Source organism: Schistocerca americana, chromosome 5, assembly GCF_021461395.2.
Source record: "Schistocerca americana isolate TAMUIC-IGC-003095 chromosome 5, iqSchAmer2.1, whole genome shotgun sequence".
In the NCBI taxonomy this organism is placed as follows: domain Eukaryota; kingdom Metazoa; phylum Arthropoda; class Insecta; order Orthoptera; family Acrididae; genus Schistocerca; species Schistocerca americana.
Window position 1 is genome coordinate 248,377,744 of NC_060123.1, and position 22,812 is coordinate 248,400,555.

The 22,812-nt window shown below is 39.4% G+C and overlaps 1 protein-coding gene across 3 annotated transcripts in view; it reads right to left on the reverse strand.

The window, feature by feature from the left end:
* The window catches only part of LOC124615754 (structural maintenance of chromosomes protein 6), a 188,410-nt gene that overhangs the window by 68,824 nt on the left and 96,774 nt on the right, over positions 1-22,812 (reverse strand). For all 3 annotated transcript variants that reach the window (XM_047143841.1, XM_047143842.1, XM_047143843.1), the window contains 3 exons: positions 12,241-12,551; positions 3,106-3,322; positions 69-239 (listed from right to left, as the gene is read on the reverse strand). In XM_047143841.1, the coding sequence (XP_046999797.1) occupies positions 69-239; positions 3,106-3,322; positions 12,241-12,551 (699 nt within the window). The remainder of the gene's footprint in view (positions 1-68; positions 240-3,105; positions 3,323-12,240; positions 12,552-22,812) is intronic.

Below are 22,812 nucleotides of genomic sequence, written 5' to 3' on the forward strand. Positions count from 1 at the left end.
ACAGCTTACAGCCACAGAAATAAAACCACCTCATTACTACTGCAAGATAAAGTACTATGTACAATTACCTTCAGAGAAGTGCCTGCAGAAATAATTTGCTGATTTTCTGCTTGAAGGCTCCTTATTACATTTTTACTTTTTTCAACCTCTGCCATCAATTCCTCATATTCTTCTTTCAGCTTATTACATTCTTTCTGCACCATACTAAACCTTTTGTTAATATCTTCCAACTCCTCTGTCTGTTAACAAAGTTGTAAAATATAAGCTGTAGATAAATGAGAACATACCACCCCTACAAACATTCTATTAAATAAGAACAAAAATGATCATCTGGCAGTAGAAAAGCTCCGCAGGCTTTACATTAGTATCATTTCAAAAGGTACAATATCTACATTACATTTCCCAATAAAGGTGTAATATGCAGGCTTGTCTGACAGCTAATGGAATACACTTCATTGTGCTAGCATCAAACCACACTTACATACTGCTTTTACAGTGATGGGCAAATGGAATTTATTAAAAGACAGTGTTTTATTACGCAAAAATTGATGGCGGTGTTGACATGTTGGTATTATGACACTTCATGGCATTTTTATGTGGGCCCTAAAATAAATCAAACTGTAAATGATGGAAACTTCAAGAAGGAATAACAACAATATGAGATAGGATGGATTGCTACTCTCCTCTCAGAGAAAGTTCTGAGCAGGCATGTTGAAAGAAGATTGTTAGATGATGAGATAAGCTATCGAGCAGAGCCCTCATTTTAATGGTGCCAGTGGGGGGGGGGGGGGGGGGGGGGGGGGGGGGGGGGGGGGAGGGGGGGGGGATGTACATATACATACACACACAGAGATAGACACGCTTGTACGCAGTGCTCAGGGTTGACAGTGACCATGTGTCAGTAAGTTACGCATGATTATTAATGTGTGTGTGAGCACGCGCTTATGTGTTTGTTTTTCTACTCTGTCCAGTAGCTTATAATATCTAAGAATGTTCTTTGAATGTGCCTGTTTGCCGTTCAATGCCTCCTCCATGTGGCAAATTGCAATTGGCCCAATTTCACTTTGTTAAATTGTATACATTCACACTGTACAAGCAGTTAACGTCAAAGGTTATGAAAATCAAGCCTGACGGATTTTGTATATTTTACAATGAGTCCACTTCCAGACATCCAGTAAATGATGTTTCATACCTGAAAGTGATATTTTTTAAAAACAGAGGGGATTAGGGGCAGGGGGTGGTTCTGTATGTATTTTCAAAACACTAAAACTCCATTACAGTAGCAAAATTTACCTATGCATGTACAATTTCTGCACAGTTAATTCCTGCCCTATGTGAAATACAATTTCTGCACAGTCAATACCTGCCTTCCGTTAAATACAACTCTTCAATTGAAATACTGGTAGCAGGAAAAGCCACTCCCATGCAGAGTGACTTATCAATGTGTACAGAAAATCAAATAAGGTAAAATAATGCTGAAAAGAATTGAGAAGTTGCATACCATTTTCCACATAAATCAATATTTACGGGATATTGTTACTTTTCTGTAGCTCATAAATGACACGTTGGAAGAGCATAAAACTAATTCAGATATAAAATGGTCACACTGTAAAGATTTCATGGAGTTGCTTCATTTAAATGAAGCATGGTGGTTGTAAAATACTGGAAACTTTTCAACGTTGAACCAAGCAAAGCAGGATCGTATCTTAAGAAACACCATAATTCCTGTGGGCTTGGCTTCAGTAGCTACTTGGCGAATGTTGTTAAGTGAATGTGGCATAGTTTTTCTTGTATAAGTATAATATCAACATGAAACAGGAAGTCTCCCATGTGGTTGCTTGTTTTTACATCCATGTGCAACTACTTGATCCAGCCATGAATGCCATTCGCATAAACAAAAACTTTCATGTTAATTTTTGACTAAAGCATCGACCGAACTACAAAATGGAAGTGGATTTTTCATCTGTATATTATACATACTTTCTACAGCAAACATCTTCATTCATAATGAAAGGTCGCCCTGTACACCGTTTATCTTGGCTTCATGTGACAATGATATGACTTTCTTTCCTTTAAATCTGGAGTTTAGAAGTATGACAGTTCAGCTTTACTTTAATAATTCTTGGAGCACTATAGGTGGTATATGAACTACTTATTTATGTTCTATTAAGTAATTAGCAAGAGGAAAAAGCACTATCTGTTAGATTGACCAAGAACACGCTTTGAAATATATTACTTTTACAATGATTGTAAATTTGGCAGATATAAGATGCATGCAATGACGTATGGAGAAACACACACAATTTGGTGGGGGTTATTTGCTTCAGACCAAAACATATTTCTGGCGATACAAATGATATAAGGGAAGATTAAATCACAAATTTCAAACAATGGAAAATCCAGGATGGAATGTAACAATATTAGAGAACGAAAGTTGCTACTCTCCATAGAGCGGAGATGCTGAGTTGTGATAGGCGCAACAAAAAAATTCACACAATTAAAGCTTTCGACCATTAAGGCCTTTGTCAGAAATACACACACACACACACACACACACACACACACACACACACACAAGCAAGTGAAACTTGCACACACATCTGGTTTCAGTTATCTTGTGTGCAAGTTGCACTTGCTTGTGTGTGTGTGTGTGTGTGTGTGTGTGTGTGTGTGTGTGTGTGTTTCTGACAAAGGCCTTAATGGTCGAAAGCTATAATTGTGTGAATCTTTTTGTTGTGCCTATCACACTCAGCATCTCCGCTATATGGAAAGTAGCAACTTTCCTTCTCTAATATTGTTACAAATCACAAATCTGGTTTATAGTGAGTTAAGCATCAGCATCTCAGCAGTATCATGTAACAGCCACACGTAATCTACACAGTCCTTGTATTCAGAACTTTTTGAATAAACAGATAACAAGAGCTATTATTAACAAGAGCTCACACTGATTTGTCATTAGAGTGGCAAATTCAATCTTAATGATATGTACATTAAAGGTGATATTGACTTTTTAATTCCTGGTTACAAAAGCCTTAACTATGTAATGTTTGTCACAAATGCAGGAAACCATAAATATATCTACAGATCTAAAATTCTAAGGCATACCAGTGTTGAAAGACTGCTCGATTCTGGTTCAACAGAGTTCTTTAAATTTGATAACTCTTTGGAAATATTAAGCTTCTCCCTGCTCAGGCTGTTACGGACATCATTTATTTTTTGAAGTTGTTGTTGCTCTTCTAGTACTTTTTTGTTCATTGAATGCAATTGCAACTGAACATCCTTCATCTTACTTTCCAAAGCAATTAACTCTTCTTTCACATTCCTGTAATATTTTGCAACAAGAAAACATCAAGAACAGTAGCTGAATTTCTACAAAACATTATTTTTAAATATTCTGAATGGGTAGGCTTTTGGTAATGTTGGCTTGCTACATATTTCTAAAGATTCACAGATTCCTGTACCTGAGGTATAAAGGATCGAGAGAGAGAGAGTATGGGTAGCAGGAGTAGGTAAAATGTATTATGATAAGTTTTGGAAGATTAACAGGGAGACATGAGGAGACAGCAAGGAGAGAGTGTAAGAAGGATACGGAGGCAGACCATTCAAATTGACTCAGGATGAAGAAACCCATTAAAACAATACTTACCAAAGACCGGCAATGTTCTGTGCTCAGACAGCCAATAATAGAAAGAAGATGAAATGGAAAACACGAAGGCAAAACTGATACATGAGAAACTAAAGTCAAAGAAAGACAATATGAAGTTAAAGGATTTGTGAGAATTAGACTGGGGAATGAAATTGGGATCACTCTTAGTTAGTTCAGAGGCATATTCTGTGAGCTGTGCTATCCAATCTTTCATTGGAAACTGGTAGTAGCAAGTATTAAGAAAGGATGATTACAGTTAAATGTCCCATTGAAGACAATGTCAATAGAGACTGAGAAAAAGCTCATATTGCACAAGGACAGGGAAGAAAAATTGAACATGTTCTTCTGAAAGAAATCATTGTCTTAAGCGATTTACAGAGGCCATGAAGAACCTAAATCTGGACGATAGGACAGGCATTAGAACTGCACTCCTCCCAAATGTGAGTCCACTGTCAAAACCACTGCACCATCTCGCTTAGTTTCATAAACATTATGATGGCCAATTCAAGGGCAATTATTCGAACAGAGTTTGAGGAGCCTAGAAGGCAGCATGTAGAAAATGGCAACCACCTGAGGTGAGGGTCAGAGAGGATGTTCAATACTGGAGTAGGAAGTACGTGCAGAAACCTTTGTTTTGCATTCCTGACAAATATTCTTCTTTGTGAAGTGAGGACTCTGCCTTAGCCCCCCCCCCCCCCCCCCCCCAATTTTCTTTTCGACCCTTTTCTTTTGGGCTAATAATAATTCTATTATTTTGCGCAATATTTCAATGAGTGACTTATCTGACTCCATCAACAAATACTGAAAGCAGTGATCTTTGGAGAGTTCACTGTCGAGCAATCAACCAGAGCCCTTATTTGCAATGCAACAATATTTATACCAGAGTTCAAATCTCTATGTTGACCATGTCCCTACTTTTCATATGAACATTTCTTTCCCAGGGACAATAGTGGTATTACATAAAATCTGCACGGCTTCAACATTTTTTGACTGACAAATAAGATGACTTTTGAGATTCTTAATAGGTTTTCCAGCACCATAAATACAAGAATGCCTTGATTAACATGCACATGCACATTTCCAACTACTACTGGGTAGCTGACATTAGCAGGATGCTGCAAACGTCTTTCGAAATGCAGAGACAGCTATCCAAGGCAACATCTGCATAGGTCAAAGGAAACAATGACGGTTAATAAGTAAAACCGCTAGATGACTAATGGGACAATAAACAGCTGATGGTTGAAATGCATTTTATAAAACATTTTAAAGCCATTGAACCTCACCTCTTGGGTACATTGCATTTGTAAGTACACACAAAAAATAGAAAGGAATACCAAAAATGAGAGGAAAATTGTGTATGTGTAACATCCAGTCAATACTGAGCACTATCTCTGATTTAGGGATAGCATGAGAGACGTAAACCAGGGTTTCCACTTGGCTGCAATTTGAAACCTATTCCTCCCAAACAGTAGTCCGCTGTACAGTGCTAGATTATGTTTGTATTTTACATTCTTATTTAGTCTGACATATTCTGATTGTTTCATAAACAGGCCAATAATGGAGGAGACTGTTTTATAAATGGTCCAATGATGGGGTGGATGAGGCAGCAAACTGTGGAACTGACAATGTTATATGTGTCAGATAAGTGTCTAAGGAATATAAGAAGTAAGGACTACAAAAATAACGATAAGAAACTAAAGAAATATATGCATTATGCAAGACAACTTCAAAGATGAACTTAAGCTTCTAAGAAAGGTACTGAAGAAGCAAGTTAGAGAAGTGGATGATTGCAGCACATATGACATTAAAACTGTGAGAACTGCCACCACAACTGAGGACAATAAAAAAGCAAAAGTTAAAAATGTTCTATATGAAGTAGCGGTGGAATTTTATAAAAACTTGGAATCTTCGGTGTATATGAGTGTGGAAGTAGCTGGAGTAGGGGTGGTAGTAGTAGTAGTAGTAGTAGTAGTAGGAGGAGGAGGAGGAGGAGGAGGAGGAGGAAGAGCACTGCAGAGTAAACCCCGATATTCTGAACAGGTGCAAGTGTATTAATTAATACAACAGACTCCAGTTTGGGAGGAGTGGGTTTCAAATTGCAGCCAAGTGGAAAACCTGGTTTACGTTTCTCATGCTATCCCTAAATCAGAGATTGTGCTCAGTATTGACTGGATGTTACACATACGCAATTTTCCTCTCATTTTTGGTATTCTTTTCTATTTTGTGTGTGTATTTACAAATACAATGTACCAAAGAGGTGAGGTTCAACGGCTTTAAAATGTTTTATAAATTGCATTTCAACCATCAGCTGTTTATTGTCCCATTAGTCATCTAGCGGCTTTGCTTATTAACCATCATCCAGGATGCAGGGTACAACAGATTAGTTAAAAACATCCCATATTCTGTTGAAGCTGAACCGCGTCAAAATTATCCACAACTGTATAACCAATTTGTCTTAGAATACTGAAGGTCATATTTTATGTCAAACATACCGATGACACAGGAGAAGCAAGACAAACAATTACTGGAACAATCCCTCAGCAGTCAAGTTACACCAAATACAGCATTTTTTTTAAGTACAAATGCACTATCTTTGATAGTTTCCAGTAATTGTTCATCTTGTTTCTCCTGTGATGTCTGTATGTTTGACATAAAATATGACTGTCAGTGTTCTAAGACAAATTGGTTATGCAACTGTGGATAATTGCGATATGGTTCAGCTTCAACAGAATATGGGATGTTTTTAACTAGTCTGTTGTACACTACATCCTGGATGATGGTTAATAAGCGAAACTTGTAGATGATTAATGGGACAATTAACAGTTGATGGTTAGAATGTATTTTATAAAATACTTATAAATGAGTATAAATATGGAGTTTCATGTTGAACATCAAGCAGTTTTTGTGAACAATCTTTACAAGGAAGGAAGAAAGGACACAATGTCTGATTTAAAAAAATGTCACTGGAGATGGAACAAAAGCTTTGAATGAGTAGGATGGATGGTTTGGGGGATTAAAGGGACCAGACTGCTACGGTCATCGGTCCCTTTGAATGAGTAGCGATAGGAAAGGAAATTGGGCATATGTTTTTTAAAGGAACCACCCTAACACTCTAGTTTGAAGTCAACGAAAATTTAAATCTGGATGGCCAAAAGATGGTTTAAAATCTGCCCCTCCTGAATGCAAATCAAGTACCTTAACCCTTTCGCTGCTGTGGGCATTTGCACATGTTCCCAAGGTGTTGGGGACGTGTATACGCACACAGCTTGGATTTCCCTTCACTGCTATGGACATTTGAATGCACCCTGAGCTGCTGCCTCTCACTGCTGCAGAAGAGTTATTTCCATATCTCCATGAATAAAAATGTTATGGTATTTATCATACAGCATGTGTGCGTAACTGCGTGCCACCATTTGCAAAAATCTTCATTTCGATATTTTAAACCGTTTATGATACAATGATTGTTATGACTATGTGAGTCCCGATCTGCAAGAATGTCAATGTGCACCTCATGTGTGGCCATCCTTTAGATATAAAACCCAATAACTCAAGACTTAACGAGATATTTTAAATAAAAATTTGATATCTTATCTATATTTCATTCCTTGCAATGTATGAGCTGAAATCAATCATACACAAAGTTTATGCAATGTGTTTTTATCTCAGGGAGTTCTTTAAAATTTCATGCAGTGTATCACTTAATTTGATATAGTGCAGTAAGTATGACAGTTAACAAAAAGAAATTCAGTTCCTTATCACGTAAAGATCTCGAACAGTGAGATGTGCAAAAATGAAATTACTCCACTGAATAGTTTTTGAGAAATTGGATAAGTGTTTATTATTGGCTGAAAACCTGTCTCTCAGCAAAGGTGCCAACATTTGGTGAGCAGTACAGCCATAACAAAAGCCACCTCAGCACAAAATGCAAAGCACATATCAACAGCAGCGAAAGGGTTAACCACTGCACCATCTTGCTTGTTAAACCATCTTGCTTGTTAAAGGCATTTTCCCCCCCTCAAAGAAAATATTCAGATGGCAACATTAGGAAAGTTCTTCTCCATCTGTTTTATTTTAAATCTTGAATAACTTCTCATTATTTTCATATCTTTAATATGCATTTCATTACACAATACTCCAGATATTTTTCTTTTGCTATTTACTTCACCTTTCGTTTCTTCAATTTGCTTCATCAACAAGACATTATACTTCAAGCTTCATTCCTCTTCCTCATTACCTTAAGCTGTTAATAATTTTACGAATGATTCCTAATACCCAAGATTCGTGTTTTTCACTGTTTAGTGAAGTACTTGTTGTTCTCATTCCACAACAGATAATATAGGTACTTTTTGTCTATCAGAACACAATAGGTTTCATGAGTCATATAATTAAATCTGAAATAATTATCTTCCATACCACAGAATTAACTTATGTGTATTTATTTTACATATACACAGTCCGACATAAATAACGAACACCCACAAGAGAAGGTCAATGTCAATATACCTTCGTACACGTGTACACTATGAGCAGATATGTGAATAATTAAACATGCAATTCTCTGTGACAGGTAGAGGGATCACTAGTGTTTAGTGTAGGCCAGGTAGGGTGTAGTGGGGGTGTGAACAGCATAAGATGTCGAATGATTACTGTGGAAGACATGGAGATGCTGTGTACATGTGTGAGGGTGTTATCAGCATGTTTTAAAGTGGCCTCACTGTCGGATCTCCATTTGACCTTTGGTCAAACTGTGCAATATCTAAATTTGTGGGGCACTTAAATGTGACAGTGGCCCAATCATGTTTGAGCACCACAAGAAAGGATGTCTGTATTGTGTGTCCAGTCCATTATAACTTCTCCATATCTGTGCCTGCCTTTTGAGAAGAAGTGATTGACTCCCTGCAACATTCTGTGTCATCCAACACCATTGGTCAGAGGCTAGAAGCAGCTGGACTAGGGAATTACTATTCAATGTGTAGGATGCCATTAACACCACAGCACAAACAACTGGGTTTGGAGTGGTGCTGTGACTGGGGAGCACAGACTGTTGATGAGTCACAGCAGTGGTATGGTGTGAGGAGCTATCGCATATGAATACAATTCACAGCTGATAGAGATCAAGGGAACTCTGAGGGCACAAGGTACAGCGCAGATACTTTGTGTCCTCAAATGTTACCTCTCATGCAACAATATAGTGGTGCCATTTTTCAACAGCACAATGTATAAAAATTAATAAAATGTTCCAGGCTATTATGCCATGGTTGAATGGATTTCACATTAAAACCCAATGTTTAGTTCCCATCTACACAGGACATTTTCAAGGGGGATCACAGCCTCTTTGAATGTCTGATTCACACTCTGTCTTGCTACTGAGTACAGCAAAATTCCGCTTCTACGCAACTGGCTGTTGTCAACTGCCATCATTTGCTGCTGCTACCACCCCACGGTGGAAGACTAGTACACATCCTCTTCAGCACCGGAATCCAGATTCATTCAGTTTCACCCTCTCCTTCTTCCAAACTGAATTCCTGGGGTGTTTTACAATCTTTATCACCTCTCTCTATAATCTTTCATGGTATCTCCTTGTGGCTATCAGTACTTCAGTCCTATCAAAATGAATGTGGTGGTCTTCTGGCTGCAAAGCATATTCCGCAAGATCTGTCACTCTCCCCTCTTCTGTAACTGCCCTTGTGCTCTTCTAGTCATTTTTTGACTGTTCTTTTTCTAGTACCCACATACCACCTCCCCACAACTACATGGAATCCTTCAAATTTTTGCTTTTGCCAGCAGTTAGCAAACATCCTTGGCCAATTTTAGATGATCTCGTATCCTGTGGGTGGGTTTGTCTATTACCGCAATGTTCTGCTTTTTCAAGACTTTTCTGATACCGTCAGTAATACCCTTAATGAAAGGCAGGGAACCTTTAGATTTCATCAGCGCATGAGCATCATTATGATTTCTACGTGGTGGTCTTAACGCTCTTTTCACCTCAGCAAATGAATAACTGTTCTTGAGCAATGCACTGGTGAGATGTTTTAATTCTGTATCAAGCAGCTCTGGTTCACATATTTTTATTGCTTTATCTGCCTCGATTTTGTAGTGGGTGATGATTTGAGTCCTACTCCCTCTATGGGGAGGAGATGTCAAGAAATGTACAACACGTGGAAGGTCTCCAGAAAGAGTGTGAAGCTTTTGTGTTCCCTCACATTTCTGTCTCGCTGCAGAGTAATCAGTGCTATTCTGAAGTTTTTGAGGATTAACCAACTATGCAGCTCAACCAATGCACATTGGATTTTCAAAAGGATGGAAGAGGCTTTACTATGAGTGCAGATTCAACAGACCCATGAGGACCTCGCAAGCACAGACTGTAAGTTAATGTTTCTCCATATTACTACCAGCAATAAACTGTGTAGTGATGACAGGGATAGAACTGACAGACTATTGCTTGATACTATTACGACACGTATGTTGACAACATATGATAGACAGAAGAGAAAATCTGATAATTTGCAGCCTAATCACACAATCCACCATTTAGACGCTTACTGCACGGTTATCAATTTATCCACGTGTTTGTTATCTGACAGCAAGAGATATGTGCTTGCCAAAGGTGGAAATCTTGCCATTAGTCCGTGAGTTGTGTCCAAAGAAGAAATAACAGCCAGTGTAGAAGCAGGCATTCTTAGTGTGGACGCAGTTACAGCTGAAGAAATCCATATAGAAACTGTAAGAATATTGTCTTGTGCAAAGCCTCCAAAAAGTAACTATACTGTGGCTGAGGGAAATGCCATAAAACACTTGAATGACGATGATAGTGTTGATATTCTCCCCACTGACAAGGGAAATACAATAGTTGTTTTGAATGTGACTGACTGTGCCAGTACGATTAACAACTTATTAGATCTGCCAACATACAGGGAACTGAGTAAAGATCCCACTGACAAAGTTCTTAGAACTTTTATGCAGTTGACAAAGAAGTCTTCTATCAAACAGAGCATTCAGAAAAGTCTGTTCTATTCAGTTGCACTCCCATGAAGACTTTAAGGACTGCTGGAGATGCACAGAGATCTTGTTCCTCTAAGGCCTATAGAGAGTGCTATTGGTTTGCCCTCCTATTCAACTGCCACAATCTTGAAAACATTACTATGACCGTACGTGGGCCAGTCGGATTTGTATATCAAGAGTTCAGCACATTTTATCTGTAAATTAAACAATATAGTGGTACAGCTGGAGGACATATTGGTTAGTTTTGATGTTGAATCACTATTCACTATGGTTCCGCTCAATGAAGTGTTGCAACAGCTGAATTGGATTTTACTTCTCAATGCTGCACAACTGTTTAAATAGTTCCTCAAAACCATATATTTCAAATGGAACGATGAATGCTCTCCCCTCTTTGTAAAAGCACATTGCTATGGGGAGCCCCTAAAGCCCATTTAAGTGAACTCATTTATAGAAAAATTCGAGGAGCATTCTTTGGAAACTGTGAAAAAGAAACCGAATATTTGGTTCTGGTACATGAATGATATGTTTGTTTTGTTGTAGCATGGCAGGGAGGAGCTGGATCATTTTGACAAACATCTCAACGGGATCAATTCGAAGATTCGGTCTACCATGGAGGAGGGGGAAGACGTAAGACTGAATTTTCTTGATGCACTAGTTTTCAAGGAAGAAGATGGGTAGCCTGGGCCACACAGTTTACCAAAAACCCACTACACAGTCTGTTACCTCCATTAGGATTTAAACCACCACTCACACCAAAAGCGGAGCATCATAAAAACATTGGCGGATAGAGCAAGAAAAATCTGCGAACCAGAGCTGCTTGACGCAGAATTAAAGCATCACATCAATGCACTGCTCACGAATGGTTATTCATTCACTGAGGTGAAAAGAACATAAGACCATCACATAGAAATCATAGCGATGCTCAAGCACTGGTGAAATCTAAAGTTCTCCTGCCTTTCATTAAGGACTTTACTGCCCGTAGGTTAGAAAAATCTTGAAAAAGCAGGACATCGCGGTAATATACAAACCCACCCACAGGATACACCACCACCTAAAATCCAACAAGGATGCTTGTCAACTGTTGGAAAAAGCAAGAATTTATAGGATTCCATGTAATTATCGGGAGATGTACACAGGTACTACAACACTGGACACTGTCTCTGGCAGCTAATTTGTTTAGTAGTCTTTCTGTTGTGTGTATCTGCAACTCAACATCTCTGCTACGTGGTGAGTAGCACTCTATCATTTCGTGATATTGTTAACCCATGAAGCTTTATTTGTTTTCCTACTTGCCTTCTCAGTGCTTCACTTTTTCTGTCAGACACTGTAGACTGTTTGAAAAAAGTGCTGCCAATGGTCACATAAAATCTACTTCCATTTCATTAAGCAACATAAGACAATTACTGCTTGTTACTGTAGGAACTGAAAACACCATAAGCAGCAGTAAACGTCAGCATTATTTACTAACTAATAAATACACACACAAAAAGTGACAACTTTTATAATGATTACAGCAAATGAAAATTAATACAAGCATGCAGCAATATTGCTGAGATAATAATTGATTCAAAACCTTTTTTAAAAAATATTACCTAATAACATCTGACATGTTTACTTGTAGCACTTTTGCTCTGTCTGACCCTGATCCAGCATATGATTTGTAATTTGGATCAGGAAAATAAAGATCTCCCCTCTTTGTAAAAGCACGTTGACAGTTATGTGGTACATTTTCCTGGCGACTCATAAGTCGGTGTGCTTCATCACTAGTTGGAATCAAGAGGACAGATTCAGCTCTGTGCTTATCTATTACACAATTTGCAATAATAGGATTGGAAATTATAAGAGCGCCTAGTAAGCTCGTGTAGCCAGGTGCTACAACTCCATTACGCTGGACATTGTGAACCTGCAAAAAAATAAAAATAAAATTTGTTTTCATTTTATAGTAGAAGAAGAGGGAAAGGGGTGAAAGACTTCAGAATTTCTATTATGGAGTGCTGGTGGTAATTACCCATTCGCACCACTACTACTTAAAGTAAAACTCACTATGTATCATAGCTCTAGCATTATTTAATTGGACAGATAACAAATCAACTCACCAAGTGGCAGCAGAACACACACATAAAAGACTGTTGTGACTGGCAAGCTTACGGAGCCAGTGGCTCCTTCTTCAGGCACAAGGGCTGAAGGGAAAGGAAGAAGGGTGAAGGAAAAGGACTGTAGAAGTCTAGGAAAAGGGATAGATTTTAAGAAAGTCACCCAGAACAATAGGTCAGGGGGGACCTACAGTACAGGATGAGAAGGAAAGACTGACTGTTGGGGTCTGCATCAGATGAGATTTGAAAACCTGAGAGCTTAAAGGTGGAAGACAGGATAATATGCAAGAAAGAGATTACCACTCAAACATCGCGCTTCCCCAAAATCTACCCCTTTTCTAGACCTCTCCAGTCCTTTTCCTTCACCCTTCTTCGTTCGCCTTCAACCCTTCTGCCTGAAGAAGGAGCCGCTGGCCCCAAAAGCTTGCCAATCACAACAGTCTTATATTGGTGTTTGTGTGTTCTGCCGCTGCTTGGTGAGTAGACTTTTTATCTATACAATTCAATAATTTTATCAACAACTGATTGTTTTCATTGTTATAATAGCTCTAGCATTAGTTATCCATAACCCCCCCCCCCAAAACCCCAAAATCAAATTTTGGCAGCATTCCCTCGTACTGATTTACCATGCTCTACCATATTTTCCTGCGAACTTATTTATTCTTAGTTCTCTGCCTCAAGAACCATGGTCCTTGATGTGGTGGGGTGGATTGTGTGTATCAACCATACAAACTACTCAACAATGTGTGCAATCATGTCAGAAAATGAAGATATCAGATTAAGATATGAGTCCTGAAGAGGGACAGCAGCCTTTTCAGTAGCTTCAGAGGCAACCATGTATATGACTGACTGATCTGCCCTTGTAGTGTTAATCAAGGTAGCCATGCTATGTCAGTTCTGCAGATGGCTGAAAGCAAGGGGAAACTATAGCTGTTATATTATTTTGATAATGTGAATCTCTACTTTATGGTTTAATGATGATGGCATCCTATTGGGTACAACATTCCAGAACGGGTCCACATTCAGATCTTTGGGAAGGGGGACAGCAAAAGAAGATGCTATCATTAATTAAAACAAATCTGGTATTCTATGTGTCAGAGCATGAAACATTAGATCTTTTTAATCTTGTAGGTAGGTTAGCAGACTTGTAAAGAGAAATGGACAGCTGTAGTGTCAGCTCTCTGAGACTGCAGATGTGAGTGCAAGTTGCGCTTGCGCTTGCGTGTGCATGTGTGTGTGTGTGTGTGTGTGTGTGTGTGTGTGTGTGTGTGTGTGTGTGTATGTGTGTCTACTGCTGACAAAGGCCTTTAATGGCCGAAAGCAATGTTTGTGTGAATCTTTTTATTGTGCCTATCATGGTTCAGCATCTCCACTATATGGTGAGTAGTAACTTGAGTAGTAACTTTCCTTCTCTCGTATTGTTACATTCCATCATGGATAGGTTCTAGTTAGATACAGTTGGAAATAGCAAAGTATGGTGGAAGGAAGCACAGAATTTCTTATCAGGTGAATACAAGGTTGTGTTGTTGTGTGGTCTTCAGTCCTGAACTGGTTTGATGCAGCTCTCCATGCTACTCTATCCTGTGCAAGCTTCTTCATCTCCCAGTACCTACTGCAACCTACATCCTTCTGAATCTGCTTAGTGTATTCATCTCTTGGTCTCCCTCTACGATTTTTACCCTCCACACTGCCCTCCAATACTAAATTGGTGATCCCTTGATGCCTCAAAACATGTCCTACCAACCGATCCCTTCTTCTAGTCAAGTTGTGCCACAAACTTCTCTTCTCCCCAATCCTATTCAATACCTCCTCATTAGTTACGTGATCTACCCACCTTATCTTCAGCATTCTTCTGTAGCACCACATTTCGAAAGCTTCTATTCTCTTCTTGTCCAAACTGGTTATCGTCCATGTTTCACTTCCATACGTGGCTACACTCCATACAAAATACTTTCAGAAACGACTTCCTGACACTTAAATCTATACTCGATGTTAACAAATTTCTCTTCTTCAGAAACGATTTCCTTGCCATTGCTAGTCTACATTTTATATCCCCTCTACTTCGACCGTCATCAGTTATTTTACTCCCTAAATAGCAAAACTCCTTTACTACTTTCAGTGCCTCATTTCCTAATCTAATCCCCTCAGCATCACCCGATTTAATTTGACTACATTCCATTATCCTCGTTTTGCTTTTGTTGATGTTCATCTTATATCCTCCTTTCAAGACACTGTCCATTCCGTTCAACTGCTCTTCCAAGTCCTTTGCTGTCTCTGACAGAATTACAATGTCATCGGCGAACCTCAAAGTTTTTACTTCTTCTCCATGAATTTTAATACCTACTCCGAATTTTTCTTTTGTTTCCTTTACTGCTTGCTCAATATACAGATTGAATAACATTGGGGAGAGGCTACAACCCTGTCTCACTCCTTTCCCAATCACTGCTTCCCTTTCATGCCCCTCGACTCTTATAACTGCCATCTGGTTTCTGTACAAATTGTAAATAGCCTTTCGCTCCCTGTATTTTACCCCTGCCACCTTCAGAATTTGAAAGAGAGTATTCCAGTTAACGTTGTCAAAAGCTTTCTCTAAGTCTACAAATGCTAGAAACGTAGGTTTGCCTTTTCTTAATCTTTCTTCTAAGATAAGTCGTAAGGTTAGTATTGCCTCACGTGTTCCAACATTTCTACGGAATCCAAACTGATCTTCCCCAAGGTCCGCTTCTACCAGTTTTTCCATTTGTCTGTAAAGAATTCGCGTTAGTATTTTGCAGCTGTGACTTATTAAACTGATAGTTCGGTAATTTTCACATCTGTCAACACTTGCTTTCTTTGGGATTGGAATTATTATATTCTTCTTGAAGTCTGTGGGTATACTATACTCCTTCCACCTTTCTGCCTTCCCTTCTTTGCTTAGAACTGGGTTGCCATCTGAGCTCTTGATATTCATACAAGTGGTTCTCTTCTCTCCAAAGGTCTCTTTAATTTTCCTGTAGGCAGTATCTATCTTACCCCTAGTGAGACAAGCCTCTACATCCTTACATTTGTCCTCTAGCCATCCCTGCTTAGCCATTTTGCACTTCCTGTCGATCTCATTTTTGAGACGTTTGTATTCCTTTTTGCCTGCTTCATTTACTGCATTTTTATATTTTCTCCTTTCATCAATTAAATTCAATATTTCTTCTGTTACCCAAGGATTTATATTAGCCCTCGTCTTTTTACCTACTTGATCCTCTGCTGCCTTCACTACTTCATCCCTCAGAGCTACCCATTCTTCTTCTACTGTATTTCTTTCCCGCATTCCTGTCAATTGTTCCCTTATGCTCTCCCTGAAACTCTGTACAACCTCTGGTTCTTTCAGTTTATCCAGGTCCCATCTCCTTAAATTCCCGCCTTTTTGCAGTTTCTTCAGTTTCAATTTGCAGTTCATAACCAATAGATTGTGGTCAGAATCCACATCTGCCCCTGGAAATGTCTTACAATTTAAAACCTGGTTCCTAAATCTCTGTCTTACCATTATGTAATCTATCTGATACCTTTTAGTATCTCCAGGATTCTTCCAGGTATACAACCTTCTTTCATGATTCTTGAACCAAGTGTTAGCTATGATTAAGTTATGCTCTGTGCAAAATTCCACAAGGCGGCTTCCTCTTTCATTTCTTCCCCCCAATCCATATTCACCTACTATGTTCCCTTCTCTCCCTTTTCCTACTGACGAATTCCAGTCACCCATGACTATTAAATTTTCGTCTCCCTTCACTACCTGCAAAATCAAATAAGGTAATGCAGGAGTAAGTCCAATAGTAAATATGAAAAAAAAAAAAAAGGAATGACGATGAATCAACATAAACAACATAGTGACTGAGATTAAACAAACTGTGTAGCACATTTAGGTAGCTGAGAAATTAATTGCGATGAGAACTGTCATACAATAGTGGGAAAAGAAAGTTAAGGAAAAATAAAAGGAGAACATAGATTTGGGAAAGGGGAAGCAACCTGTACAAATCTGCAACACCATAATATAATCAATGTGAATGCAAAGTTTAAGAATTACAAAAGATTTTTATACATGTAAAAGACCTGGAGTCACTGGAAGGTTTAAATAGATTATATAATAATGAAATCAAACAATGGAAAATCCAGTATGGAATGTAACAATACCAGAGAAAGAAAGTTGCTACCCATCATACAGTGGATATGCTGAGTCACGATAGGCACAACAAAAAGATTTACACAATTGTAGCTTTCGGCCATAAAGGCCTTTGTCAGCAATACACACACACATTCACGCAAACGCAACTTGCACACACGTCTGCAGTCTCAGAGAGCTGAAACCACACTGTGAGCAGCAGCACAGTGCATGATGAGAGTGGCGACTGGGTGGGGGTAAGGAGAAGGCTGAGGCAGGGAGAGGGAGGGATAGTATGGTGGGAGTAGCGGACAGTGAAGTGTTGCAGTTTATACAGAGGGCAGAAGAGAAGGTGTGGAGGGGAGAAGGGGTAAGTAGCGGAAAGGAGAGAAATAAAAAGAAATTAAAAGACTAGGTGTGGCAGTGAAATGATGGCTGTGCAGTGCTGGAATGGGAACAGGGAGGGGGCTGGATGGGTGAAGACAGTGACTAATGAAGGTTAAGGCCAGGAGGGTTACGGGAACGTAGGATGTATTGCAGGGAAAGTTCCCACCTGCGCAATTCAGAAAAGCTGGTGTTGGTGGGAAGGATCCATATGGCACAGGCTGTGAAGCACTCACTGAGATGAGGGATATCATTTTTGGCAGTGTGTTCCGCAACATGGTGGTCTACTTGTTTTTTGGCCACAGTTTGTCGGTGCGAACTGGAGTAGGTTGTGGTAGGAGGGTGTATGGGAGAGGTCTTGCATCTAGGTCTATCGCAGGGGTATGAGCCATGAGGCAAGCGATTGGAAGCAGGGGTTGTGTAAGGATGGACGAGTATATTGTGTAGGTTTGGTGGACGGCGGAATACCACGGTAGGGGGAGGGGGGGGGGGGGGGGAAGGATAGTGGGAAGGAAATTTCTCATTTCAGAGCACAACGATAGGCAATTGAAACCCTGGCAGAAAATGTAATTCAGTTGCTCCAGTCCCAGATGGTACTGAGTTACGAGGGGAATGCTCCTCTGTGGCTGGACTGTGGGACTTTGGGACGCGGTGGGAGACTGGAAAGATAACGCACGCAGAATCCTAAACCCCTCACCTTGGTTAAGATTCATTGATGACTTCTTTGCTATCTGGACTGAAGGCGAGGACACCTTATTCGCATTCCTCCAGAACCTCAACAACTTCTCCCTCATTTGCTTCATCTGGTCCTACTCAACCCAACAAGCCACATTCCTTGATGTTGATCTCCACCTCAGAGATGGCTACATCAGTACCTCCGTACATATCAAATCTACTAACCACCAGCAATACCTCCACTTCGACAGCTGCCACCCATTCCATATCAAGAAGTCCCTTCTGTACAGCCTAGCCACCTGTGGTCGTCGCATCTGCAGTGACGAGCAGTTCCTCTCAAAATACACCAAGGGCCTCACTGAAGCCTTCACTGACTGTAATTATCCTCCCATCCTTGTAAAAAAAACAAGTCTCCCGTGCAACTTTCCATCTCTGGCATTGTTATATAATAGTGAGACAGAGATATGGAATCAAGGTTTTAAACTACATACAATTTGCAGGAGATTATATGGACTCTGACCATATTTTATTGAATATGACGTGCCGACAAAAGTTGAAGAATTTAGGAAAATGTAGGAATTTAAGAAGGTGGTACAATTCAACTACCAGAGAATGCTGGGAGTTTCAAAGGCAGCACAAGGCAACAACTAACTGAAATGTTGAAAAGGTAGCTTTCAGATACAAAGTAGTGAAGGCAGCATACGAAGAAATATACAAAAATGCAACGTCCAGTAGAAATCCTTGGATAACACATGAGAGGTAAAATTTGACTGCTGAAAAGAGAACGTTAAAAAACACAGCAAATAAAACAGGCAAAAAGGAATACAGAAACTTAAAAAATAAGACTGACAAGAAGGAAAATCTAGCAAAGAATGAATAGTTAACTGTAGAAATTGCAGAAGCAAGTCTGCATATGGGAAAGATAGATGCCACTTGCAGGAAAACTAAAGAAGCCTTTGGAGGAAAGAGAAGCAGCTGTATGAACATCAAGAGCTCAGTCAGTACGCCAGTACTAAGCAAAGAACAGAAGGGTGGAAAGAACATATAGGTGTCCATAAAGGCAAGAAACTTGATGACAATAATGTAGAAAGAGAGAGTGTAGTGGATCATATTATTTTTTCTCTTGTTCTTTTCTTTTTTATACATATAAAATATTTTGTGGCAAAGATAATATTTTCAAAGATAGAGATACACTCTTCAATTGATTAATTTCTGTATCTTCACCTGTTTGTCTCTATAAGTGGTAGCGGGTTGATGTATGACGAGTTCCGCTGAGTTAGTACTGATAAAAAAAATGTGTATTCTAACAGTACATTAAAGAAGTGTTATAAAACTTATTAGGGAGGTAAAGTTTATACATGGATATTTATACAAACAACCGCATCTGTTCATAATTTGACCTGTGCTGAGAATCTGCATCAAGAGGATTGAAACATACAAGAGGAATTTGTGTGAGCAGATAAGAGGTGATTAGGTTGGGTTCTGGAGAAATACAAGAATATGGAAAGCAATACTGACCCTACAATTTATCTTGCAAGAGAGGTTAAAGAAAGGCAGACGCACATTCACAGTTTTCATAAATTTAGAGAAAGCTACTGACAATCATGGTGTTTCACATCACTCCAAAAGAGGTTTTCCACACTGTGACAGTTATTGATCAGGAAAAAAGCTACGGCAAACTAATTACTGTCTTAAGTGTATGCCAACAGGTAATTAGACAGACAGAGGAATTGCTCAAGACCAAAACTGAGCTAAATGCTAAAATGGAAAGTTAAATGGTGATCTGAGAGCTGAAAAAAATCATGTGAAATATTTAATTATCGATTTGAATACCAACAAAAATAACAAATTTCTGAAATTATAATAAATTGTATAAAAAAAAAAAAATAATCTACCCACCAAGTGTCGGCAGGAAAAAAGTACATATCACAGTTATGGAAATCTGCAAGCTTTTGGGGCCTGTGGCTCTTTTGGCAGCAGGATTGAAGGGAAAGGAAGAGAGATGAAAAGAAAGAATTGGAAAGGTTTAGGAATTGGGAGAGTTACAGACCAGATGCCCAGAACCCCAGGCAATTAGAGAATTTACAGATGGGATGAGAAGGAAAGACTGTTTGTCACGGACTGCACTGGGAGAGATTTGAAAACCTGAGATCTTAAAGGTGGAAGACAGGGTAATAAGCAAGACAGAGATTGTTACAATGAAAACAACCAATTTTTGACGAAATAATTTAATTGGATAGATAAAAAATCTACTCACCAAGCAGCGGCAGAAAACCCGCATAAAAGAAGGTTGTAATTAGGCAAGCTTTCGGAGCCAGTGCCACCTTCTTCAGGCAGAAGAGTTGAAGGGGAAGGAAGGGAGGTGAAGAAAAGGACTGGAGAGGTCTAGAAAAAGGGGTAGAGAAGAGAAGGCATTAATTGTTTCTTGCCACTAACATACTTCACATATGACCAGAATCTCTTTGGATTTTCTGCCAGGTTTCGAGACAGCATTTCGTTGTGGAAACTGTGATAGGCATCTCGCATTGAAGTTCGAGCTAAATTTTGAGCTTCTGTAAAAGATGGCCAATCTTGGGAATTTTGGATCTGTTTAAATTTGACATGTTTGTTTCGTTGTTTCTGGAACAGTGATCTAACCTGTTTTGTGTACCAAGGAGGATCAGCTCCGTCGTTTGTTAATTTATTTGGTATAAATTCCTCAATTGCTGCCGATACTATTTCTTTGAATTTAAGCCACATCTGGTCTACACTTATATTATTAATTTGGAATGAGTGGAGACTGTCTCTCAGGAAGACGTCAAGTGAATTTTTATCTGCTTTTTTGAATAGGTATATTTTTCGCTTATTTTTCGGGGATTTGAGGAGTACAATATTCAGTCTTGCTACGACACCCCTGTGTTCACTAATCCCTGAATCGGTTTTGATGCTCGTTATTAACTTAGGATTATTTGTTGCTAAGAGATCAAGTGTGTTTTCACAACCGTTTACTATTCGCGTGGGCTCATGAACTAACTACTAGAAATAATTTTCAGAGAATGCGTTTAGCACAATTTCGGATGATATTTTATGCATACCTCCAGAATTAAACATGTATTTCTGCCAACATATCGAGGGTAAATTAAAGTCACCACCAACTATTATCGTACGAGTTGGGTACGTGTTTGAAATCAAACTCAAGTTTTCTTTGAACCTTTCGGCAACTGTATCATCTGAATTGGGAGGTCAGTAAAAGGATCCAATTATTATTTTATACCAGTTTCCAACAATGACCTCTGCCCATACTAACTCAAAGCAAGTATCTATTTCAATTTCATGACAAGTTAAACTACTTCTGACAGCAACAAACTCGCCATTGCCAACCGTGTTTAGCCCATCCTTTCGAAACACCATTAGGTTCTTCGCAAAAATTTCAGCTGAGCTTATATCTGACTGTACCCAGCTTTCAGTGCCTATAACGATTTGAGCATCAGTGCTTTCTATTAGCGCTTGGAGCTTTGGTACTTTCCCAACACAGTTAAGAAAATTTACAACTGTTATACCAATGGTTCCTGTATCTACGTTCTTCCTGTGTTCAGCCTGCTCCCTTTGTGCTTTGTGACTGAAGCCCTTCTTGTGTTTTCCTGAGACCCTCTAACCTAAAAATCCGCCCAGTCTACGCCACACAGCCCCTGCTACCTGTGTAGCCACCTCCTGCATACAGTGGACACCTGACCTAATGTTTAAGCAGTAATCTCTGTCTTGCATATTACCCTGTCTTCCACCTTTAAGCTCTATGGTTTTCAAATGTCATCGGGTGCAGTCCCCAACAATCAGTCATTCCTTCTCATCCTGTGCAATAAGTCCCCCCCCCCTCCCCTCCCCAATCTGCGGTTCTGGGTGACTTCCTCAAAATCTACCCCTTTTCCTAGACCTCTCCAGTCCTTTTCCTTCACCCCTCTTCCTTTATCTTCAACCCTTCTGCCTGAAGAAGGAGTCACTGGCTCCAAAAGCTTGCCTGATTGCAACCTCCTTTTATGTGTGTGTTCTGCCACCACTTGACGAGTAGATTTTTTATCTATCCAATTAAACTACTCGCAATACACTATGCAAGAGTTAATAAGAGCGGAAAGCTAAGTGCATTATACATGGTGAGATTATACAGGTGAGGTGGGGGCAGGGAAAAATAGCCATGTCAGCAAATAACAAATAGTAAAAACTAAAAAGGGAGCAAAGAAAAGGAATAGTGTCTGAAAAGAAATGCTGAGACCGAATAAGTTAACATAAGCGTAGGCCAGGTGGGTGGTGAGAACTAAGGATATGCTGTAAAGCCAGTTGCCACCTGCAGGGTTCTGAGAAACTGATGTCAGGGAGGGGAGTGAGGAGAATCTACATAGCACATGTGGTGAAACAAGCAGAGAGGTCATGACTGCCATGTTGTAGAGCATGTTCAGCAACAGGATATTGTGTTTTGCCAGTATATACCCTTTGCCTATCCCCACTCATCCTAAACTGATAACTTGGCAGTAGTGACACCAATGCAGAAGGCCGGACACAACTTATGTAACAGAAGGCACATGACATGTATCATTTCACCTGTGATTGTTCTACAAATTGACAGTTGTGACCTTTGGTGCCTGTTTTTCCACCCAACAACAGTTTCTCAGAACTCCACAAGTGGGAAATGGCGTTACACCATGTCCTTGGTTCTCGCCACCCACCTGGCCTACATTATGTTTACTTCTTCAGTCTCAACTTGCTCCCTTTTGGTTTTCTATACCTTTTATTTTTTCACCTGCCTATATTTAAAACTGTACAATCGTAAGAGAATTTACTGGTTAGGGATAAGGTATTTAATACTTACTCTAGCTTTTACAAAATGTATTACAATGGTATAAATCTGCTTT